This window comes from Corvus hawaiiensis, chromosome 2 (genome assembly GCF_020740725.1).
Source record: "Corvus hawaiiensis isolate bCorHaw1 chromosome 2, bCorHaw1.pri.cur, whole genome shotgun sequence".
Classification (NCBI taxonomy): domain Eukaryota; kingdom Metazoa; phylum Chordata; class Aves; order Passeriformes; family Corvidae; genus Corvus; species Corvus hawaiiensis.
The window spans coordinates 4,763,771-4,788,924 of NC_063214.1; the positions used below are offsets into that span (position 1 = coordinate 4,763,771).

General features: G+C 47.9%; 2 protein-coding genes and 2 non-coding genes across 16 annotated transcripts in view; 1 reads left to right on the top strand and 3 right to left on the bottom strand.

The window, feature by feature from the left end:
- MPZL1 (myelin protein zero like 1) overlaps positions 1 to 14,432 on the bottom strand; it is a 33,483-nt gene extending 19,051 nt beyond the window's left edge. The window contains exon 1 of one of the 5 annotated variants that reach the window (XM_048293945.1): positions 14,325 to 14,432. In XM_048293945.1, the coding sequence (XP_048149902.1) occupies positions 14,325 to 14,400 (76 nt within the window). In that variant the 5' untranslated portion in view covers positions 14,401 to 14,432. Of the gene's footprint in view, positions 1 to 387; positions 534 to 8,499; positions 8,523 to 8,921; positions 9,012 to 13,897; positions 14,131 to 14,324 lie in introns of those variants that run through there. The other 4 variants (XM_048293948.1, XM_048293949.1, XM_048293950.1 and 1 more) reach the window with 4 other exon arrangements.
- Positions 14,433 to 19,103: 4,671 nt separating this feature from the next.
- On the top strand, positions 19,104 to 19,175 carry TRNAP-AGG. Its single transcript has one exon. It is a non-coding gene; the product is annotated as a tRNA-Pro (tRNA).
- A 371-nt stretch (positions 19,176 to 19,546) lies between these two features.
- On the bottom strand, positions 19,547 to 19,618 carry TRNAP-CGG. The gene has a single exon. It is a non-coding gene; the product is annotated as a tRNA-Pro (tRNA).
- Positions 19,619 to 22,324: 2,706 nt separating this feature from the next.
- Positions 22,325 to 25,154, bottom strand: part of RCSD1 (RCSD domain containing 1) — a 37,021-nt gene continuing 34,191 nt past the window's right edge. For 7 of the 9 annotated variants that reach the window (XM_048294873.1, XM_048294875.1, XM_048294869.1 and 4 more), the window contains 3 exons: positions 24,698 to 24,892; positions 23,395 to 24,118; positions 22,325 to 22,563 (listed from right to left, as the gene is read on the bottom strand). In XM_048294873.1, coding sequence (XP_048150830.1) covers positions 23,408 to 24,118; positions 24,698 to 24,892 — 906 coding nt within the window. In that variant the 3' untranslated portion in view covers positions 22,325 to 22,563; positions 23,395 to 23,407. Of the gene's footprint in view, positions 24,119 to 24,697; positions 24,893 to 25,000; positions 25,096 to 25,154 lie in introns of all 9 variants that reach the window. The other 2 variants (XM_048294876.1, XM_048294871.1) reach the window with 2 other exon arrangements.

Sequence of the window (25,154 nt, forward strand, 5' to 3'; positions counted from 1 at the left end):
GTTCACATCAGACTGCCTAGAAGGGGAGAAGAGAAGAGGCATCAAAAACTCCTGGACCAAGTGTTTGCACAGACATTGCATTATACCTGCAATCGAACAAGTACAGAGCAGGCCAAGTATATATTCACTTCTCCTTCCTTCTATTATCTGTGACAGGATGTTTTCCACTCACAGATGTTTCCTCTACAACACTTTGTGGAAGTAAATTCTATGGTGCAAATGATGAGTTTAAAACTTTTTCGTACTAGCTGACAGCAGACATTGTAATAGTTAAGCCTCATCAGAGGAACTAACAACCTGGCCCAGCTATTACTCAGTTTCCTCTCTGGCACACATCTCATTTCCTATCTCCAGTTTTTCCTAGCTGTAAGTAAAACAAAAGCTCACCTCCAGAAAGCTGAGGATCAAACTTCTCTTGCTTCCAGCTATGCCATCTACTCCTGCTCTCTGCCATGCTCCAAGGTCTCTATCTGCACGGCCTCATAAATAATCACTTGGTTATAGTTCAGAAGCATGAGAGTAGTTTAATTTTTTTCTATCTTAACTTAAGCACAGTCAAAACAGCAAGCAGGCCACAACCACCCCCCAAATTTAAAGTAATCAAGGTTAATATTGTGCTTGTACTGGTAGTTTTCCTAACAATAAGGTAAAATTCATCGTGATTCCAAAGACGTGTTGAAGATACTGTTTATCTGGCACCTTCCAAACTGCCAGTGTGCTATCCTCATCCAGAATTAAGCAGATACATCTCATTCAAGTTTATGGTGAAAAACAAAGCAGGATCTTGTGACATCACAAGAGAATGTCTGTCAGGGTTCATGTCATATCCACACGAAAGCAAAAATCTTGTCAAGTCAGTGTGGGTGGGTGCACGTGTGATGTGTGTCCCTGATACTTCAAACGTAAGTTTTGATTTTTATTAAACCATGATTTTCAGCATAGAGGTGGTAACAGCAATCTACTTCCATTCACAGGATTCCATGTTTCTGGGCTCCAGTACCTTAAATCCCCTTGTTAAAAGAGGAGAACAAACCTTTCTGCTCCATCAGTACCTCAGCTGGTTTGTTTCTCAGCTTTGAATAAAGAAGCTCAAAGTAGACAAACCAAACAGAAAGATGCAAGTCAAAGACTGCTTAAATAAAAAGAAAGAAAATAAAAACCCTCCTACATTAGTCCTTAAATCATGAGGTTTGTGCTTTTAGTCAGTGAGAGCAACCAGCTCAGCAGCCTTCAGAAGATGGACAGCAAAGATCTGACAGAATGAGTGCGCAAGCATGGATGGGAGAATTGAGCACACCACAGTAAATGCAATAACCAAAACCAGAAGAAACCACCAATCATTAATTCTGCTGTTCAGAGTCCACACTGTTCACTTCCAAAATTCAGTAACTCCTCAGTCCCATCAGGTTATCTCTGACACCTCAGACTCTCTTGTCATCACTGCTCTCATTTCCAAGAGAAAAAGAACCCTAAGGGGGTGGGGAGTAGGGGTGGTGAATTTTCATAATGATGTTCTATCAGAGCTTCCTTTATCCTGAACATACTCTGACTATGGGCCAAAAAATATTCTTTTCTAAAACAACTACCAAATATTTATTTGGAACATACAAAGACTCCTAGCAATCAAATTAAATTAACTGAGAGCTGCTGTGCTTTATGTATTTTTTCCAGCTAATGGTGTAGAAAAGAGAAATAAAATAAAATAAAATCCATTGTATTAAGTCCAAACCACAGAACAAACCTCCCTTTCAAGCATAAAACAAGCAAGATGCCCTCAGTATTTGTGTAGGAAGAAAAGAGCCTGCACAGACATTGTCTGCTTGTACATGGTACAGAGAACTCCTTGCCACACACAGGCAGTGGGCAGTACAGATCTGCCTAATCTAAAGAAGTCACTGTTCTAACTCACTAGAACTGTAGTGAAGCAAAAAAAGAAGAAAAAAGACTTCTCCCTACTTCTTCCCTAGTATGGGAAGGAAGGAACTATGTAATCCTGTACAGATATTTCGATCAAGTTTAATTTTCATCTGTCCTATTGTTGGCTCAATTTCATGTTCTTCTTTGCTGATTTTCTCCCCTCTGCCTCTTTCACTGCTTCAAAAATACTCTTCCTGCTTCTGTTGCCTTACAGCATGAGACACAGGCTCCTTAAATCATAACCTGACTGTTTGGTAGAGAGACACTGACACAACTTTTGTCAGTTTTCACCCTCAGCCCTCTAATCCCATACTTTTACTGATATGGTGGCTGTTCCCACTACCTTGAACTCTTTGGCCTCCTCTGTCCTAATAAAATCCACATGGATCATCGCCAGCTCTAGCTCTTTTCCTCCTCTTTCCACATTTATCAGGATTACATCCACCTTCCAGCTCCTCCATCTATTTAAATATTTCAGTTGGAGAAAGTTGAGTTCTGAGTCATATTTCAGTCACACTTATCCACTGCTCTATTCCTCAAGCTTACCCAGCCTTAGTTTCTCTCAAGAGGAAAAAATTATCACAGGAGACTGTCTGAGAGAAGAGTGCTTTAGGAAGGGAAGGTCTGCAAGGTACATAGGGCAAAAGTAAATATTTGCTCTTCTCCCATGCATCCTCCTTGATCCCATCACCCTGTCCAACTGCCCGTAGCCCCAGTATTTCCTTCTGAACATCTCATCTGGCCTTCAGCTGCTTTTCTTCTTTTCAGCAGAAAAAATGCTTCTATTTTTCTCACCTATCATCAAAATAATTTAGGAAAAACCCCCACCTGTGCCTCTTCAGCCATTTCTTTTAAATCCCTAGGGTTGTTTGAGCAGTTTTACTCCAACAACAAGAACTCTCTCTAGCTCCATTTTCAACCACCACACTTCACTGAAAACTCTCCATCCACAGCTTCCTTTTCAGACAATCCTCCTACTCTTGAAATAGGACAAGGCACTCATATTCTTACTAACTTACTAATCTTACTTACTAATCTTTTCTTATTTTTCCCACCATGGATCTTCATTCTTCATCAACACTCTCTCTATTCTCAGGTCTCTCTTTCCTCAGTATCTTGCCTCAGAGATATCATCTGCAAAACAAGTTCAAGCTCCCATCACAGCATGGACTACTCAGATCTGCATCTCTGCTCAGGATCTGTCTCCTTATGTTCAAAGAACAGCCTCAGTCTGACATCTTTGTCAATGCTACGTTGTCAGCTCACACTAAACAGGACAAAAGCACAGTTCATTTCTTCCCCCAGAGCCCTCCACAACTGCTTTTACCACCACACACCTGCCACATGTCTCTCCAACTCAACACCTATGCAGCACCTCTGACTCTGAACTCTTCCCAGGTCAAGGCAGAGTCTTTCAGAGCTTCCAGTCACCTGTTCAGCCGACACCAGACTAAAACCTCCAGTTTGTACCTTGGCCTTTATTATTGTCATGTCCTTTTTGCTCTGGACAGATGGACAGTAACAGACCAGTAAGTACTGCACTTCCTGGTAACCAAGCTGCTTCAAGGGTGACCCCAAGAAGAGGGAGACATCACATACGCCAGATCACTGCTTCCCTTCCATGAAGTGACTGTTGACAATGGAGTACTCAACACATACTTGCCCAGAGCAAGCACTATTCATTATACAGCATTGCCACCGAATAATCAAATTTATTGACTTGATACTGTTTCAACTTCCTTGCTGTGAATGAACAGGACCTTCCTAACTGCGAAGGTGCAGCTCTCTCCAGGAGCTCACACAGATCTGAAGATGCAGAGCTGCTTGCCTTTCCTGTAAACCACCACCATGTCTGCCAGGGTACACAAAACCAGTGACAGAGCTTTCAGATAATGCAGCCTTGTCCCAGCTCACAACCCCCAGGCACTGTGCCATCACTGTGACTCTTCAGAATGGCAACCAAATACTGCTCTGAATCACCCCTGTGGAAGAAGCCTTTACAGTTACCAAGCAGCAAAGTATGGAAAGATAAGATCATTCAGAATGATAGCAAGCAAGCATTCATAACCACAAGAGTTTGCATCTAGTTAGTTAACCAAAGTGTGTCATTAGCTTCCAGTGAGGCTAAGGGCGGCCAAGCTTAATGTTTTCACCACAGTAACATGAAGGACTGCTGCACTGCACTGTTAAGTGGATTGAACTGATTTCTTCGAAATGCAGTACAGCTTGATCAAAAAATTCTTAGAGAAGATGCCCAGTTGCTGTCTCCAGCACACTGATGGGAATTCTCCTCACAGGTGTCCTCTCCAGGACATCTCTGTCCAGCTCAGCTGAGACTGGCTAAGTCACACATGCTGGCACCTTGACCTGCACAGGAGACACAGCCTCCGTGACCTTACAGCTCAAACCGTGGGTCCTTCCTTCCCCTTGTCCACTGCTATGAGTGCTTCCATTCAGAGCTCGATTAAACACAAAGACATCCACATCATGGTCCAGTCCCCTCCCGAAACAATGTACAAGGTCAGGAGTTGACACAGAGGGTTACAGAGGCTTACAGACATTCACCCAGGCATGGCACAGTACTTTAACTGACACCAAGCACCCATCCCTGTTTCAGTATGAAGAGACTCTTGTCCCCAACCACATTATAGTATTGGTCTCATCCAAAACTTTTCAAATCCAAACTGTAGCACCTCCTCCTAGATGCTGTCCCTCAGGCTTAGGAGGATCTGCTCAAATCCTGCAAAATCCTTTCACTTCCTTTGAGCCCTCCAAAGCATTTGGTAACTGCATCTGTATAAATCCAGCAGTGCCTAAGCTGCCTGTGTTTGGAGATCAGTGCCTTTTGAAACTGAAGTCATCTTTTCCTACTTGTACTTGTATCCCCTGGTTGCTTATACTTGCCTCATAGTGATTAAAAAAAAATATTTTGGGCAAGAATTGTTTTTATTCTATATTTTTTACATAGAAATATGGTTGACCATTTGGTTTCGTAGCATATCACAAAGAAATCCTTCTGTGCACCTAAGTTTTACACTAATTAACACATAGGTAATTAAAATTTCTTTGTAGACCACCGTTTCTACTGAGATCATGGATCCAATGAAAATGTTCTGTTAATTAAGGCTATGAAGACACCAAATAAACTCAATTCCCCTGGATTCAACTCAGCTTGATCACTAGGAGACCTAACAAGCCAAGAATGCAAACAGCTAACACTGTAATCACAGGCATCTTATTTCCACCAGCACAAACACAGCCCACGTGGAAACTTTCATCAGATTGCTAAATACTGGATGCTTATGGCTGCTACAGTTCCCATCCTACACCAGGAAGAGTGTTACACGCCCCTCCTCTTGAAATGGTTAATCATCAGTTTATTAATTAATACAAGCAACTTGCTTTGCTTATCTTAAACACACCTGGTAATACAGCCATGTATGCAGTTTATAAATGAAGTCTCTTATGGATGAAAGGTCTTGACAAAATGACAGAAAATTCAGTGTATCAATATGTTCACTCTGGTCTCCCTAGCAGCCCAGAAGTTTCATCAGAAAGGAGGATGTGGTTTTTTCTAATGACTAAGGGTCATAAGTCACAAAAACAATATATACTTGAGAATCAGTCCTTTCACTGAGATAATACTCTTACTCAATATCAAGTGGCTTGTGAAACACCTACTGTTGACAGCATTCTCAACTACAGCTGCATGGCATTTAGTTCTTTCTCCCACAAAGCAGATTCTCTGTACAGTCAGCATGAAACAACAGCAACCAGACCCCTACAAAACATCCCAGAAAACCAGAACGAAGTTATGGTCCCCAACAGCAACTACAGGCATTTATGTCCCCACAGACCATTTCTTCACTGTGCATAAAACATCTGGTGGAGAAACCTTAGCTTTCCTGCCTGAATAGACAGTAGACATGCCCAAATTGTTCCTCTGAAACTCCACGAGATCTGTTAAAGCATTCAGACCATGGACAGAATTTCCACACAAAGAATTCCTTCACATCATTTAGCCTTAACAGAGAAGTAGCACCCATGCCAGCAGTTCCACCTAGGAGCAGACCATGGTGCACCTCATAAGGACAACACACAAGTATTAAGAAGCCACCTGTGTCCAGCCCCTCACGGAGACTCTCCCTGCAGCCCCCCTGTCACCACGACCTTGATGTCTGCACTCCATACATTTACACAGGACACAAAGCAACACCAGCTACAGAAGTGATGACTATACAGAGTCACACCAACCAATCTTGACGTCTAAGTTTCAAAGCAACAAAAACTAAATTCCATTGCCTCAAAGGAAGACAGAAGAGTTTAATTTCATTCTCAAATACCAATCCACCGGAACAGCTTTCAGCTGCTGCCACAGCACCTCCCCAGGTTGCCAATCTTGTCAAGTAACTCAGGCTGCTGGAGAAAAGAGAGCTTCCTGTCTCCAGTAACACAGCCGGTCCTGCAGCACCCTACATCTCCAGGAATCAGAAAGCACAGCTGTGACACCCAGCCCATGAACACCTACCACCTCCTGTCACCATGCTGCTGGAAACCTTCATCCCCCAAGCAGAGACAAGCATCTGCTAACGCAACATTCGCTTTCTCCTGGCCTCTTTGCACATTCAGCTAAGCTCTGCCCGACTCAACAACGAGGGAAAAAATAGCATCTTGTCACCCCAAGTGAAAAGAAAGCAGTTTCATTGAGAAGTCTTAAGCAGGCTGTGGCTAAGCTGTCAAAGCAGACAATAACATCCATGTATGTCAGCCCTGCATACCTCTGTGCACCTACTTTGACAGGACTTAAAAGACTAAGACTTTAGAGTCGCCAAACTTTGGTGCCTCCTTCTCCTCCCACACTGCAGTCAGTTTTTGGCGTGTTCTCCTCCATATGACGCAAAGCTGCTCATTGTTCTGCCAAGGAGCAGGCAAAAGAACCTATGCTGAGATTTACTTTCAAAGCACAGAAAGAAACCAGAAATGAAGAACAAGCATGAGAAACACCCAAGGATGCCTGAGCTCCCTTGCCAGACAGGCCACAGATTTCTTGTTCAGTCCTGAGGAGATAATTTCCCTGCTGTATCACTCTCTCATCTCATAAAACAGAGATGCTTGTAAAGGTGCTGAAAACCATGAACAAGTAAGCGGTGTAGCTGCATGGCCTCATACCTCTATTACAGGATCAGTCATACATCAGGTTTGGGCAGATATTTAGTCTTGAGGCAAGTAACTTCTAGTTGCTTCTAGTACTTTTCCCTGGGGATCACAAAGCAATACTTCCCTGCCTATGCTGCAGGCTGGGACACAAATCAGGAGCTCAGGTACTTTCCAAACCACACATCACATTTTTCTGTTCAACAGCCCTGAAGTGGTTTTCCTTCCATGCCCAAGTAAGTTTACAAGTGCTCAAATCCAAGTAAACAGTTCTTGTTGACAAAGCCAAACCAAAAGAGTGGAGAACTCAGCAGGCAAGTTATGTTGTTCAAAGTGCAAAGGGTAACTGGAACAGCTGATGGCAGCTATTCTACATCTAATCTTGCAGTACTAACAGAGTCACTAACAAACACAGCACATTATTTTCTGGGCACAAGGAAAGATTCCAGAAAATGGGAACTAAGATTACAAAAAGGCAGAAAAGACAGAAAAGTCTCCTTGAAATACACCAGGTTTTTCCCACAAATAGTGGCTTAACTAAAGAACTGAGAGAAGCTGGGTAGATATGCTCAACACATGGCAGAGAGAATTAAAAAGCATCCCACCATCACAAGCATTTCCTAAAATTGCTATAGCAATCTACTAAAACCGTCACAACTACTAAGGAGATGAGAGTATTAAGGATCAGAAGTTGTAGACAAAAAACACAACCAAACAGCAGCAAAGCCCAATCCCCATGGAGTGGACAGTAGAGACTGACATATTGCTGGCTGGAACAAAAGCTCCTCTCCATGCTTTTTTTCTTTTTTTTTGGTTATTAATACTATCTCATGTGAAACTATGTTAAAAATACCAGTCATGTTGCCAACTGTTGATGGCATGCAGCATCTTTTTGACAGAATCTATCATTAGCAGCATGGGAACTACCAATTTCCAAAACAAACTAGGCAGTAGAATTTAGTATGTGCATACATTGATTTCATGAGGAGCTACAGTGCAGAGCCTACATATCAGACATAAGAAGCTGCCCTTTTTGCGACCCTTTTACAATAATCAATCCACAAAGCTGCAACCAACTCAGTGACAACATAGCTACACACACCAAGAAACATCTGCAAAAGCTGCACTTTGAACCATCCAAGGTATTAGTAGCATTCCATGAACAGTCACTCCCACCTGTCATCATTCCTGAACCAGAATTGTGTCCATCTCTTGCAAAGTATTGCTATTTCCACCAGCCTGAAAGGTGAGCACAGGATTTTTTCCTGTGTACAGAGAGACTTGATTACAACCTATTCAATAAAATCCCACTACCTAACTGAGCAAGAAGAAAAGAGATAGATGAAATTAAGTCATCCAAGTGATTACCCTCCTCAGCTAACAGGGTATTCATGCAGCCAATCTGTTCTGGTGTGACTAGAGACTTACTTCAGCAGTTCAAGCAAATCCAAAGCCCTTGGAGGACCATATTCCTTAGTGATCCATGGACTGCTGAATGCCTGCAGCCAGCTCTGGCACCAAGCTTGCAGCAATCTCACACTTACTTGCTAACTGAATTGCTGAGCAAACTCACAACCGGCTATAACCTGCAGCAGCACAACCACAAAACCAAAAGGAAAAGCCCATGCTAAATATTTCAAAGCGTTGTTTCACAGGAATTTGTCAGTGGTGGTGCCAATTTAAATAGCTCACATGCACACTCAGAATGAGATGAATCTGATCAGGAACTAATCTGTGTTCAAAACAGCCCTTTCACCATTGTTTTCTTTTAAACCAGACCAACACCCTAGCCCAGTCCACTGTATACTGTTTTGTACAACTGAGGAGGGTTAGAAAGGACCAAGCAGGACCTGATTCAGCTGGTTCTTCCCAGGAATGCTTCTCTTTGGCGAAGTATTTATGGCCTCCCTAGCAGCACACTCTACATCACTTTCCCAGTTTACACATGTGGTCATTTGCAGAGCCATCCTTGGACTGGAGCAGCGCCTTCATCCACACCTGACTTTGTCAAGCAGCAGGGTAAGAAGCATCTCCGTGCAGCCATCATCTCAACACCTTCCACAGTGAAAGCATCAAGATCCTGCAAGACCTTGATCTGAAAACATCAAGACATAGTAACCAGATTTCAGAACTCCTCCTGCACATACAGCTTTATGGAATTTATCACCAAGAGGGAGCCCTGTTCACCACCTTTCACTTGCACATGTTACAAAAACAAGTTACTGAATAACAGGTGGCTTGCAGCCAACTCTAAACGCCTCCAGCACTGGCCATTTCACCCACCTGGAGATGACCTGCCCTGATTTACCTCCATCTCATGAAGTGAAAGTGCCAACAGCCACCACTGACAACTGCTACACTGCCCAGAGCTTAACCTTCCTTTAGGGATCAGCATCTCAGTCTGACTGGAAACACTGAAGGGTAGGGTATAACCAGTGTTTCAGGGCAAGTTCCCTTCGTGCCCCTTAACACCATGTGTGTAAAACATCAGTAAATGCACCACAAAGCATCTTTTTCTGCAGGGTTGGAGGAAAGAGAGTTCACAAGAACAACCACAGCCTTCCTGTTTTCCTAATGCACTTTAAGCCAAAACCTAGCAGCAGCACCGAGTGGAAAGTGCCAGCTCAACAGATACATAAAAATGCAGAAGCTGAAAGGCACAGCAGCCAAAGGGAACAATATACAAGGACTGTGGGCTAACCCCAGCAGGCAGCTCAGCCCTGCACAGCCCCTCGCTCGCTCCCCCTGCTGCAATCAGGGACAGAGCTGGGAGTGTAAAAGTGAGAAAACTCGAGGGCTGAGATAAAGACAGTTTAATAGGGAGAGCACAAGCCATCACCCACTGCTTCCATCAGCAGGCAGGTGCTTACCATCTCCAGGAAAGCAGGGCTCTGTCAGGTGTAACAGTGCCTTGGAAGACAAATGCTGTAATTCCAAACAGCCCCCTTCCTCCTTCTTTTCCCAGCTTTTATTGCTGACCACGACTTCTGTGGTGCCCTCCCAACCCCTCGTGCACTCCCAGCCCAAATGCTATCAGGGAGGGGTGACAAACAAAAAAGGCCTTGGGAGGTGTAACCAATGCAAAACACCGTGGTCAAGGCTCTTTTCACCACAAGTCCAAAACTTAGGACAAGTTCCAAGCTACAAGGAAAATTAACTCTGTCTCAGCCAAAAATGAGTACCAATACAAATACAAATCTCATATAAACATTTTCAAGTAAAAAAAAAAAATAAAAAAGGCTTATTCAGGACAAGTAACAGAATGGCCCTTTAAAGATAAAACAGATTGGGAGGAAAAACTGTATTTCAACCTGCTCAGCAAAAAATACTGATGTTAACCCTGGCTTAAGGTGGATTGCCACATCTTCTGTGCTATGGGTACTGCTTATTGCTAAACCCTAATCTGAGTAAACACTTGCTTTTCCACATGACTGCTCTTGGAGATAACACTGAATCACTGCAGTTAAAAGTTCCCCAAGTCTCTTTGCTAGCAGCAAAGCCAGTTCAGAACTTCTTGTCCTCTCCCGGCACAGCACTCTCTTATACAAGACGTTCACATCCTCTCCATTGTGCTAATCACTTCTTGTGGGGTTCCACTAACCCAGACCAGCAAAGTAATAAAGACAAACAAACCACACACAACAACAAAAAAAAGGATATATGCCATAAGGAGGTAAATGTTGTCACACCCAGAGCTTCCAGCTTTCTGATGTATTCCTAGGATATCCTGAGTTTGCATTCAGTAGCTCAAAAAATGTATTTTCTTGCATACAAGGCTGTTTATTTTGTTGATTACATGCAGGTGGCGGAAAGAGCAATGTATGCCACACACGATCAAACCACATCACATCATATCACACTTGGAGAACTCCCACTATGGCTGCTAATAATAAGCTTTGGATAGATGACCTGATGATGATCTATCTATATGGCACTTCTCCAGAAAAATAAGTCTTTAGAAACCACTCAGACCAAAATCTTTCAAAACAAACAGTACAAGACATCTGCCTTATAATACTAGGTTTCATTTTTTTGGTCTTCCATCTCAACTCTGTATGGGACACAGGACATCCACCACCAGTCTGGACAAGGTGGGTCCACAGACAGGCAGTGGAATTGCTGTTTAATACAATCAGTTTTAATTCAGATAACAAGTAACACAGCCACGCATGCTATTACTTACACAGAGGCTGAGACTGTTGGATGGCTGGGGCCAAGAAGTATCTGGACACTTTACCTCATTTTATCACCAAAACATTAAGGTACAGACTTTTCAACATATTCAAAAACAACTTGCTGCTGCTGCAAGTGAGGTGAGCTGAGAGGAGTTTATGCAGCTTTTCCCTTTGCAGAACCCACTGAGCATTGCAGGCAAGGAAGTCTTCCTCCCTGCAGCATCAGTGGGCTGAGCTTAAAAGGACTAACAGCTTCTGACGGGGTGAATACAGGAATTCTGACTAAACCTGGCACAAGCACGAAGTGAGCATTGCAACCCTGACTTACACTGTTATTTTCAGGAAACATTTCAAGCAGCAACTGAAATGGGCTGGTGAGTTCCAAGCAGTAATAGGCACTTGAGCTATTTAACATCTCAATACTCTGCTTGTTACTGACCCATGTGTATTGTGCCCACAGTGCACTTCTATGAGTGTGTATCAAAGGGGTAGCAGGAGAAAATAAATTTTAAAAAAGATCAGACTTTGTTGGTATCAAAAAGAATAATAAGAAAATATCTAGACATTTTTTGAGATTTTCAGGAGTAATCAGGCACCACCCTAATGTCAAACACAGGCAGGGTACCACTTTAAGTCATACTTACATGGCTTACAAATGCACAATTGCAAAATAATCCATTTTCTTTATACTCTTCGCTGGTTGTTCCAGGCTCACTCATGCACAGAAGAGATTACACCTAGATTAACTACGTATGCTACAAAATGTCCACAAAATCACAGACAGCACATTTGACAATGATCCTTCATTCTTACAAGTAAATGAAGCAACTGGGTTTTCAGATGACTGAGCATAAAGAAGCAAGATGAACTCCTAACCCACACACGCAGGAGCACACAAGAAAATAAGCCTAGAATTGTGTTATCTGTGCTTAGCTGTGAAGCAACCGGGCTTGGCAGAGCAGGTTGTGGTGTTTAACGGGGCCTGCACAGCACAGCACCCTAAGCAATATTCCTGTCTCACTGCAGGTTATTGGCCACAGGAACAGACCTGCCAAGCAGCATATGAAGAGGCAGAAGAGCAGGCATGAGGCATGGCAGCCACGTGTGCAGCACATCACCCAGCTACACGTTACATCTGAGCGAGGGAGCAGCTACAGCCCTCTGCAAACACCACGCCTGCCCTTGCCAAAAAAGGCAGGTTTTGATTTCTGAACCTCTCATGAGGTGAAAATCCTGCATAAGGATGGGAAAAGGGTCCTGGAAAAAACATCAGGAGCCAGAATGACACAGGCAAGAAGAAATGCACAGACCTGATTACCCAGGACTCCTTAGCACCCCAAACTCTGGGGAAGGTCATCTTTTCCTCCCCATCACCAAACTCCTTTGAGTTCAAGAGGTAAAGAGCCTGCACTCTCATCACTTATTCCCATGCAGAGATGTAAACCTTGCTTTTCACAGCAGACAGGAGGATTAAGGATATGCAAGGAGAGAAGAAGCCAACACAGGAAGAAATTCAGGCCTTCTACAATAATCTACTACTCCCACCTACCCATAGCATTACTGTAGCTATGACCTTTTGTTGCAGTCAGGGGAAATATGATTCCTTCTTCTCTTGTCTCCATATGTATTTCCAAAGAGCTCAGTTTTACTGTAATCTATGCATATTTCACATCTACCTACTTAATTCTACTGTCTCTGAAGATACACAGCAAGCCTTAGCAATCTCTACCTCTTTATTGCAAAATGCAGTCATCTTAAATGCAAACAATGCCCTTTGGAAATAGATTTAGGAAAAGGAATACTAATAGGAATTAGATATTAGGAGGAAGTTCTTCACTGTGAGAGTAGGGAAGCACTGGAACAGGTTGACCAGGGAACCTGTGGATGCTCCATTCCTGGACGTGTTCAAGGTCAGGTTGGATGGGGCTCTGAACAATCTGGTCTAACAGAAGACGTCCCTGTCCATGGCAGCGGGATTGGAACAAGATCATCTTTAATGTTTGTTCCAACCCAAACCATTCTAAAATTCTATGAAATACGTTTTAAGTTCCTTACCACTCAGCACAGTGTCTTAATAAACTTCTTCCCAGACAGACTTACAATTTTACAGTTTTCCAGACATATGAACTGAGGAGGCTTCTTTAATGTCTCCTACTGAAGTACTTCACGAAGTTTTACCCACTAAGCAAGTGCTGCCAACCCAAAATATCCATCACTGGATATTCTGGGTATATGTGTACTGGCTAGTCCCTCACTGTCCACGCCCAGCATCTACACACACTGAGCTGGCATGGGAAATGTGCACAACTTGTCGTGTCCAACTGATGTGTGGAACCCTCTGCCCTCTGAGAACATGAGCCTCAGCAGATTTAAGCATCACTCCCGCCATTCCTACCACTCCACAGCCTTGTATTTCCTCACTCGAAATATTCCAGAACCATCTGGACGCAATCGTGTGCCATGTGCTCTGGGATGACCCTGCCCGAGCAGGGAGGTTGGACCAGATGACCCCACTGTGGTCCCTTCCAACCCGACCTGTTCTGTGATTCCGCACTTACTCTCCACCTATACGAGTCATAAGCGCATCATCTGACTGACATAATTCCCCCTCCACCCAAATACTTCGCCACTGACCGAATCAAGTCATTTACCACAACACCAGCGTCCCCATTCCTCGGTCACCCCGTGGCTCTCTCAACAAAGGCCACCGGCGTCCCCGGAGTGAAGAACCCATGGTGGTGCTGGGTCCCAGGCTGGGCTCGATGATCTCAGGGATCTTTTCCAAGCTAATGGATTCTGTGGAACCAGCGCAGATACGGGGCCGCCGCGCATCACTGCCCTGGCACCGCGGCACCCCTTCCCTGCCCATGCCGGTTCCGGGGGCTTTGTCCCCGGCACACCGACCCTTCCCCCGCCGAGGACGGGGCTCCTCGGCCGCCGCCAACCCGGCTCCGAACCGGGTGGGCAGCGAACGGCACAGCCGTGCCCTGCTCGCGGATCCGCCCTCCGCCCCGGGAGCGGGATTAAAGAGCCGAACCGGCGGCCGGCCCTCCCTCGGTCCCTCGGTCCCTCACTCACCGGCGGTGAGGGCGGCGGCGATGATCAGCAGCCACGCCGCGCAGGGCCGCCCCGCGCTGCCTCCGCCCGCCGCCATCTTCCAGCCGCCGCCACCTCCCCGCGGCGCCCTCATTGTCCGCCCCCGGCCCCCGCGGGCCCGCCCCCCGCCCCCTGCCCCGCCCGCCCATTGGCTGCCGCCGCCGTCAATCACACACACCCCCCGCGCGCCGCTCGCCCCGCCCGCGCCCTGCCCCGCTGCTCCACGGGGATTGGGTAGAGGAGCCATCAGTCAAGGCCAGAGAACCTATGGGAGCAGGGAACGCGCTGTTCCGGCCCCCAGCCGGGCGCGTTGCTGGCGCCCCCCCGCGGCCGGCGGGCGGTGCAGCGGGGGGCGCGGGCGCTGCGGGGCCGCTGCCGGCCGGTGCATCCCGGGCGTCACATAAACGCTGAATCACGGAATCACCCACTCAGTGAGCCTGGAAAAGACCTCTGAGATCATCGAGCCCAACCTGTGACCCAACACCGCCATATCAGCTAGAGCACGGCACTGACTGGCACGTCCAGTCTTTCCTTAAACACCTCTCCAGCACCTCCCCTGGGTAGCCCATCCCAGTGTTTCATCAACCCTTCTGTGAAAAAAATTCCTTCTGATGTCCAGCCTGAACCTCCCCTGGTGCAGCTTGAGGCCATGTCCCCTTGTCCTGTCAGTGGTTCCCTGGGAGAAGAGGCTGAACCCCACCTGGCTCCTTTCAGGGAGTTGTAGAGAGTGAAAAGGTCCTCCCTGAGCCTCCTGTTCTCCAGGCTGAGCCCCCCCAGCTCCCTCAGCCGCTCCTCGCAGGGCTGCCTCGGGCTCTGGCGCTGTCCGGCAGCTACCCTGCAGTGCGGGACGCTTATCCAAATGCCTTTGGAGGCATGGTACCGATGGGCCCAGCTGGCATTGAGCCCATCTGCAAATAAACCGGCAGTCGCTCCAGGGGAGTTGTGCTTCCCGTAGTCAAGAACACCACAGGAGCTGTTCAAGGACCACAGAGGTTTGATGACTCTGGTGTGGTGTGGTGTGGTGTCCCAAGCACTCTCAGCTATGGAAGTCTCCTGCCGTGCATCACTCGGCCCAGTTTCCAACAGGGCAGTGACAGCAGGAGCAGATCACAGTGCTCACTTAGTGCCCCAACCCCTGTGCCAGCCTTGAGTTCCCCCAGGTGATTGTTATGGTGCCGGTTTGTCCCAAGGGAAGCGGGAGAGCGCTGCTGGGAGCTCTGAGCACAGACAGTGGTGGTTCCTCCTGCCTCCACAGAAGTCCTGCCCGTTGTTCCCTGTTAACTCAGAGAGCCTGTTTTGGCCTGCATTGCCTGTAAGCACAGGCTCCTGCCGAAGCTCTCCTGCTGCACCAGTCACGCAACCATCTTTGCCTTTCGCCTGAAAATACCTGCTTGGAATTTCCCTCGGCTTGCTGACTGGACTCCCAGCTGTTACACACCACCTGAGACCAAGCTTTCATCCTTCCCTCTTCCTCCTTGCTTCTGAGAACCTCTTTGTTGTGCCGTGTTTTCCCAACCATGCATTTTAAAGAAGCTGCACAAGCTGAGTCATACCTCAAGGCTATTGCTCACTGCATCCCTGAGCCTCCAGAGGCCTGCGGGGTGCTCTGCTCTTGCCCAGTGCTCCATGGATGCTGGTCCTCTCCCAGATGCCTGTGCCACCAGTTTCTCTGCCACTCTCTGGCCACCTCATCACATCTTCAGGTGAAAGAGGCCACAGGAAAGGCCCACTCCCATGTGCCACGCTGAGGAGGGTCATGACAAAGCAACCTCCTGCAAAAACATAGGCAGATTATTTTTTTTTCCAGACACCACCTTACAGCTCGCATGGGATTTAAAATGTAACAGTTTATGCATCCATTATTTATACCCTAGGGGGAAGCTCTGGAGCACGTTCCTCATCTAACTGTTGTATGTGTTTTCTAGAAACCCAGACTACCAGAAATCCAGGGCACCGCTTGGGAATAAATACCAACAACACAGGCAACTCTTTGTATTGCAGGGAAATATCACCTTGTTTGGTTGGCACCTCATTTGACTTCTCTTGGCGGTGGGTCTTTAGCCAATTCATCAATATCCCTGCTTTCCAAATGGAGCAGAAACTGATAGGAAGGGATAAGCTTTTCATTCCAAGCCCTTTTTGCCTCAATACTTCCTCAGAGCTCTTCTTTCCCATGGAAACTCTGCCCAACCTCACAGCTCTCCCAGGTGGCTGGAAGTGCTCTTACCAGCATGGAAGCACCTCAGCATCCAGAGTTCACTGTTTATCTCCAGGTCCTGCAGTATTGCACAGTTCAAAAATGTTCACTCCTCTGAACAGGCCGAGCTTCACCCTTCTAAGCTTCACCCTTCTAAGCTTCACCCTTCTAATTTTTCCAAGACAGTAGTCCTAAAGGGGTTTTTTTTAATATTGCATTTTTCTTGTTCTCAAATTGACTGTCCTTCACAGAGCTCACATGTTCCCTTTTTGTGTACTAATAAACCTGATCGGGCCACAGGTACCCCTTACTCACACTCTCCCTCCCCCGACAGAGCTGAGATCACATTGCCACAGGAACAGCCCTGACTGCCCTGTTTGTTGTGTACTAATACAGATGTTCACTACAGAGAACATCTGGTGGAGTCTCTGGTCTACTTACAGCAGAACATTCTTTATCCAGATAGATATTATCAAATTATTCTCTTCTGCTACTTCCAGAAAGGAAGTAGGGTGCTGGGACAACTTGATTTGTCCTGAGGAACATATATTGCATCTTCTTCCTTCTAGCTGTGTAACTCTACTCTGTCTAGTGACAACACTGGTATTTACCAAATTTCTTAGAAATTCAACTCACTGAGCTGGTGGCAAACTGATTTTTTTCAGTCTGCATATGAAGAGCTGGGATTTGTTACTTCTCTTCCTGCTGAATCCATTCCCCCTGAGGCAAGCAGCAGTGACAGGGCAGGACTGCTCAGGCCACAGCAGCCTCCTGGCAGGCTGCTGTCGAGTTGCTCAACTCGTTTCTGAGCTTTCTCACACACAGTAACACCAGCATTCAGTCTCACAACAGAAGGAAAAAACACTTTTCTTCTTTTTTTTTTCTTTTGCTTCTGCTTATCACAAAAGGAATATCTAAACCTGGGTGTATCATTGGGGAAGATGTTAAACACATTTTTTCATGGCTGTTGTTTATGTTAGAAATTCAGACCTTTGTTTTCCTACTGTTTTGGAGAGGCCTCTAGTAGCTTGCCACAGAGAGCAAGCAGTATTTTGATGTTATAAAAAAGGGGTAATAACTTCCAGGTAGAGAAGCAAATATATTCAGACTGATTTTACATTTTTAATGGTTTTGACTGTTTTCTCTTTAGCCTGCATCTCTGTACATCCTAGAGGAATTGTACAGTATACACTGTTAAGTGTGCAAAGATATGCACTCCTGAAAAAAAATCCCACCCAAAACACTAATTTTGAACTAGTAATAGAAGAACATGAGAGAGAAAGAAAGAAAGAAAAAAAAAAAGGCTCTATTTGTACAAGAAAGCATTGGGTGTCTATTACAACGTTATTTTTCTTCTGCAAGTTGGGAGAAACTGTGACTAGTGGATAATCCCAATTCATGTTTACTTGGTTAACTAGAAATGTGATTTTTTTTTCAAAACTCAAGAGCTGGCAGCAGCACAGTAATTGCATATTGACCTTGAAGAGTCTGGGAACTATTTGTCACAGAGTCACAGAGTTGTTGGGGCTGGAGGGACCTCTGGAGATCATCCAGCCCAACCCCTCTGCCAAGGCAGGGTCACCTATGCAGATTACACAGAGAAAGGTCCAGGTGGGGTTTAAATGTCTCCAGGACAGGAGAATCCATGCCCTCCCTGGGCTGCTGTTCCAGTGGTCTGGCCCCTTAGCACAAAGAAGTTCTTCCTCATGTTGAGCGGAACTTCTTAGTTTCTGGCCTTTGCTCCTTGTCCTGTCACTGGGCTGAAAACAGCCTGGCACCATCCTCCTTTGAGATATTTATATATATTGATGAGATCCCCTCTCAGTCTTGTCTTCCATAACTCAGCTTTTCCATAATTTGATTAAGAAGAATGTCTTGGGTCACCCACTATGCAAGGATAAGTGTTCTGAGGAAAACTTAGGATGGAAAAGGACGGGAATGATGAGCTATTCCAGTGCTGAATGGATGCTAAGGAACAGTTTCAGTCACGAGTCTTCCTGATAACCTTGATACATAAGAAAGCACATAAAATGGAAGCAATTTGCCTTCCCGTCTCTCTCTCCATCTCTCCAACTTCTTGGAATATACTGGAATATAGGCAAAATTAGTGTAGTGGCTGTTGCTGTACGAAGGCAAAAGCCAAGGTAGCACTGACCGCTACCCTGACCAGCATCAGCGTTCAAAGACTCTCTATTTAAGCAGGTCTGCATAAAATCATCATCTGCAAGTTAGGAAAGTGACGTTGCCACTACTTGGCTGCGGTACAGCTTGAAATTATGGAAATGAACCACGAATTTCCCCTCATCGCGCTGGGGTTTGTGGTCTGGCTGTCGCGGTCGATAGCTCGCCACGTACGAGCAGCTTTTGCACCCACGGGGCGACAGGGCTGCCGCGGTGCCGGGCAGGAACCCGGGGAGCGCCGGCAGCCACAGGAACAGCGCGCGTGCCCCCTCAGGAACAGGGAACGCCGCGGGAATGGGGTCGGGCCGGAGCTGTCCCGCGCAGCGGCTGCGCGGCGCCACCGAAGCGTTCCTGTGAAGGGGAGAGGAAAAGCCTCTCGCGGCGGCTCGTTGGTCTAGGGGTATGATTCTCGCTTAGGGTGCGAGAGGTCCCGGGTTCAAATCCCGGACGAGCCCAGTTTTTTTTTTTCTTTTAATTTTCTTCCTTCTCCGCAGCAGCGAAGCGGAGGGACACGCGCGGGACCAGCAACGAGACCCACTCGTTCCTTTTTAGCGCAAGAAAAAGCGTTAATAACTCACCAGGGAGCGGCCGCTCCTCCTCGTCTCGCACCGGGCGTCGCGACTCCCATTTTTCCCAGGCAGACCCCCGCCTTCCCCCTCACCGGGACGGCGCTGCAGGGCCGCTCCTCTCCGTTCCGAGCGGCTCTACCCGGGCCGTGCCGCCCCAGCCCCATCCCCGCCCCCGCTGCGGGGGAGCCTGAGGCGCAAAACCGCAGCAGGGCCCCGCGGCGGCAAAATAGGGAGCGCCGCCGCGCCCCCTCCTCCGCGGGCTCGTCCGGGATTTGAACCCGGGACCTCTCGCACCCGAAGCGAGAATCATACCCCTAGACCAACGAGCCGCTCTCTTGGTGCTCTCCCAGCTCGGCACTTCACTGCCGTCCCGCCTCCTCCCGGCCTGGCTGCCGCGCCACGGCCTGTGCGGGTCTGCTACCTGCGTCGGTCTGTCCTTCCCGGCCAGCACCGCACTGCCAGCGGCTTTGCCCAGCGCTGCGGAGCACATCGCTGCTCTCCCGAACTGCGGGGCTTGCGGCCATTTCTCCCGGCTCGCCCCCTCCCTCCCTTCCCCGGGTAATCCCTGGCCTCGTCCTTCCCCCGACCCTACGGCTCTGCACGTTAGCGGTCATTCCGCGTCCCCGCGGGGGGAGCAGCGGCCCCCGCGGCGCTCCGCTCCTTTCCCCCGCGCTCCCGCGCTCATCCGAGGGGCGCAGGAACAACCCAGCCTTCCCATTCCAACTCCCATTCCCACTCCCACTCCGCGCCCGCGGTGGCGCTGGAAGCCGGGCGAGCTCGCTCCCAGGGGATCGGGAGGCGGGGGAATAGGACTCTCCCCCCCACCCCCCCGCGGCTTTGGTTCGTCCCGGGCCGCGCCGTGCGCTGCGCCCCCTGGCGGCGCCGGGCGGGTGTCGCACCACTGCCCTCGGTCCCCGCGCATCCCGGGTGTGCGCGGGCGCTCCCGGGGCTGATCCACGGGCAGGACAAGCACCCACGGGAGCCACAGGCATCGCCTTTGGGGTTCTGAGCCCACAGCACCCTCCTGGTTCAAATCCCGCTTGTCCTTGATGTGCTCTGTCCTGCTAATGCTTCCTGTCATCCTCATGTTTCCATGCCTCTGCATCCCAGACTTTCAAAAAGTCCTATTCCTCCCTATTCCTCAGTAGTTGCTCTCTCAAATTAAAATGTTGAAGTCCTAATGCCAGTGGAAATCTCACCCCTGTTCTGTCTGCTGCTACCAGCTGCCCATGCTTCCTCAGCTTCTTCATCTTTCTAGGAGGAAACAAAACACATACATTTTTGTTTTGCTTTGTTTTTATTCCACCATTTATTTATTCTGTTTCTCCCTCGGATTTCCATTCCCGTGCTCGGGACACACATACACATTCTCTAAACAGGCACACATATATCTGTACGTACAGTAAGGCACAACCACTCACATCCAGATGGGACAGTCTGCTGAGAGAAGAAACAGGGGACAGCCAGTGATTGCAGCCTGCCCTGGAATACAAGCTATAGCAAGCAGATTAAAATGGATTCAAAAACAACAGTGCTCCACAGCATGGCTCAAAAGGGTGTGGAGGTCGTGTTTACCAACAAGCCCATGATATGCAGGAGGGCAAGCGCTGCTGGCTCTCAGCAAGTGTGGCCTCAGTGCTTTCACGTGGGAAAAACAAAGGCAGGGCACACACAGAGCCTCTTCATGAGATTTTAGAGCTAGTGAACAGAAAGGGGATATCAGACACAAAGGTTTGGAACACTGCTTTGTTGCAGAGCCTGCCAGAGGACAGATGTGAGCTGTGTGGTGTGAAATGCTTGTGCCTCTACAGAGAGGCAGGGACAAGCCAAGCCTCTGACCCTGCTCAGCTTCACGTTTGCTAGAAGGAGCTTTGGGAGGGATGAGGACGAGCAGAATGTTCTGCCCTGGTCCCTGCAGCCGTGTCTATGCTGCTGGGTACCAGGTGGCTGGCAGCAGGTTTAAGCACTGAACCCTGACCATTCACAATGCCTAACATCTGGCTGATGCCTCAGCTTTTGACAAGTCTGGCTCACTGGAGCCCAGTGAGCCCAGACTTGTCCACATGTCCACGTCACACTGTGGACATTTTGTTCAGTGTAGCCAGCACAGCTTCAGGTACTGCTGTCAGGAAACTGGTCAAGTGAGGGTCTGACATCCACCTTCCCCCAAGTACTCTCCAGACTGAAATCATAGTGACTGCTAACCTGTGACTTTTAGTAGCCCAAGAGTAAATGCCAATCTAGTACAGTGCATAAGTACTTAGGAGGGACTGGCTGCCTGAGCTTTGCCAGTTCAGCCAGGCAATGCCACTGGAAACTCAGCCAGCTAAGACTACTTCTTTGACCTGCACAAAATTCATCGGCTGTTTCCAGGAAGCTGGGATGCTTTCTGTCATGAGTGGCTCTTGGTGGCCACTCATGACAGTAAAGTTTCAAAAAAGATTGGATAAGGTCTGGAAGTGAGAAAGACTGGACAAGCAGCCCTTATAAATCTGGACAGGAGGCGAGAACCAGATAAGAGAACTTGCCCTGTTGACCTACTCAGCAGATCTTTTCTTTGCCTACAGTCTGCTGGCTGTCACTTTCCACTGCACTTAAAGCACCCCAAAGCTGAAGCACACAAGACCTACCAGCCTACCACAGGTGGCTGTTTCACAGATCAGCCCCACTCCAAAGGGATTTTGTATGTTTATGATCCATGTTCTAGGAGTTTTCCCGTGTTCAGGGTTCACATTGTCTGCCATACAGCACATATGGAGAAAACATACTGTTTCCCATCGTTAAAACATTATTTACTGAAGTTTTAAAGCCCAAAGTACTTTAAAAGAAGCAACCAAAAAGGCACCATACGTGTATGTATGTACGTAACTGATGAACTTCATCTAAGACCAATGCAGGGGAGAAGAAAAAGACATTTTGGAGCAGGATGAAGAAGCAGAAGGACCATGAGTGGTGGTGGCTGCTGGCTCCAGGACAGCGGGTGTCAGGTCTCTCAGTCCCCAAATATCACCAAGGAACGCCAGCCAACACCTGAGTTTTGAACTCCGAAGAGATTGCAAACAGTGTCTTATTCCAGCCGTCCCAAAATATGATGGTGCAAAGCAGAGAGGCAGCGAGTGGCCACTCAGCTCTGTGATGAGTCTGGACCTCAGGAGATTTCTGCATTCTGCTCCTCTCCTGCCACTGAAGGTTTTCCAGTAGCTTCCACATTGATTGGGTTAGATGGCTCCTATCCACATGTTAAGTCTCCTCTGCCCTGATTGGATATGTCCTTCTGAGAGGGGAAAATACGTAAGGAAATAATGAAAAATAATCATGGGTCTAAGCAAAGGCAGTACTGGGAAGTCCTGGGGGTACTTTGGTGGTTTCTGTGCTAGGAGGCAAAGGTGAGCTGCAGCCTGAGCACCAGAATCCTTCCTTCAGCTGCTCCTTGCCAAACCAAGGAAGCATTTGAAGAGGAGGTGATTGAGGTGGGATGAGACACATCCTCAGGCATCTGTGGCTCTGTTATCAGTGGTTACAGAACACACAAGAAAGTGCATGGAACAAGTCCTGCTTTAGCCAGCAGAAATCCTTTTATTTCAAGTAGCAAAGGCCCCTGCTTGCACACTTCCAGAGCTGGTCATGAAACTGGTGTGCCCCGGGTTTGCTGGCAAAGCTAACAAGCTGAACACATAGGGAATATATATGTACACATGTATACATACAACGTGTGCACACATATAAATATGTATATGTAAGAAATCATACTGATACAGTGTATACATGGTTACTGCTGGGGAAATGTGCTTTTTACTGCAAGTACTTTCAAACTGCTTTCAAAACAGCAATGCAGGAGGGTGCCTGGTAAGCAGAGCCTCGCCATTATACTGAATCCAGAACCAGCTTTGCTTCTTTTCCATCCTCTCTATAACACCACCCAGGAGGGCTGGAGGGCTGGTCGTTTTGAGTACCCTGCCTCACAGCCTCTGCAGGCCTGAGATCTGAGGCTTTTGACATGGGGGGAGCAGCAAAATTGTTGTTGTGTTCTGCCACAGTTGCCATTTTTGTTAACAGCAAAACCCTCAGGTGTCTTAGGAGCCACCATCATGCTGGCCCATCTTACCTGTGTGTCACAGCTACGCTGTGCCCTGGTCCTGCGTGGCTGACACTGAAGGCTCACTGGCAGTCTCTAACCCCACTGCGTCCTGCAGCGGTTCGGGTGCCAGTGCTGTTTCTTCAGTGTCTGATGTTCTCTGTGTGTCTGTGCTCTCACTGCTCTCCTTTGTTTCACCTTCAGCTTCCTCCTTCTCCTTGTCCCCCTTTCCTTGTTCACAGGCAGTGCTTTGCTGCTCTTCTCCCTGGGAACCCTCACACAACTCACTGTTTCCAGAGGGAGGCTGAGGAGAGCTCTCCTCTCCTGGGGCATCATGACACACTTCTTCCTTCTCTGTATTCCCTGTGTTATTCTTGCAAGGAGTAATTTCCTCTGCCTGCTTTTCCCTTTTTTCCCCATCTTCTGATCTACTGGATCCTCTCCTTGATGGGGGCTTCTCATCAGACTCTGCCTGATTCTTCTGCTCTTTGCTCCCTTTTTCTTCATCCTCTGATCTGCTGGATCCTCTCCTTGATGCTGGCTTCTCATCAGACCCTGCCTGTTTCTTCTGGTCTTTGCTCCCTGTTTCCGCCTCCTCTGTCTTGCCATTGGGCCCAAAGACCTCATCTTCCCTGGCACCATTTTCAGGAGAAGACAAGTTGACCACTAAATCTTCCCCGTCCCCGTACTCGGACAGAGATCTTCGGAACCTCCGGGAGGGAGGCCTGCGCTTTATCGATCCTCGTGTCCGCACCTGGGAGGCAGGAAAGGCAGACATTGAAGCAGTCAAGAGAGCGGTACTGGAAAGCAGGAAAGCACAACAGAGGAAAATAGCATTGGATGTCCCAGCTTCTTCTACTCTGGGCAATTTGGTGGTTGAGGAAGGAGGCTGTACTCCAGCTGGTGATGGTGAATGCAGGTTACAGCTCCCCACTTAAGTGCCAAACACGCTGGTGACACCTGACAAGCTGCCATGTTCTGTGTGGCTCCCTAAACTGAGCCTCAGTCACCTCAGACATTCACTGGCATGTGGCACCACCTGCTCACAGCACTCCCTGCCACCAGCCACCCTGGTACTGCTGAGCTGAGGTGACTGGGTCCTGCCCCTTCAACCCCTCCTTCACCCACCAGGAAGGCTGCTGGAGGAGGCAGGCAGAGAGGCGACTCCACAGAGCTGCACCAAAAGGCTTTTTGGAACCCGGTGCATAGATCTCTCTTGGCCACAAATGCATACTCTTACAGCAGGACTGAGGGCTCAGCCTCCTCTTCCTCTTCATCCCCAAGCAATAAACAAGCCTTATAGAATGGAGAAATCCTAGCACACATCTCCTACCTTGTTGTAGAACTGCAGCTGAGTGCCTTCTGGGGGCTGATCAAAGCTGACTGGCGTCTCACTGGGCTGGGACTGAGTCCCTGGGCTGGTGGGCGTTGAGGGAGGCGTGCTGAACGGAGAAACCAGGACTTTCAACCCAGGGCTTTTGGGAGACACTCCCGGCAGCAGAGCAGCCGGAGCAAAAGCCAGATTGGCCTGCAAAGAAAAACCCCCATTAGGGGCGTGCATGACAGCAGCATGTGCTACACATGATAACCACACAGGGGAACCCCTGCCCTGCCACATCTCTCAGCTGTCACAGACCTTCTGGTTGCGGGTTTCTCCTGGTGACATGGTCAACAAACAAGTCTGGGCACAGCAGTTATGACTGGACATTTGTCCTTCCCTGGCAGCTGGAACTAAGAACATATTCTTTTGTCATCCTGAGGCCTTTTGGGATTTTCCAGTGACCCAGCCA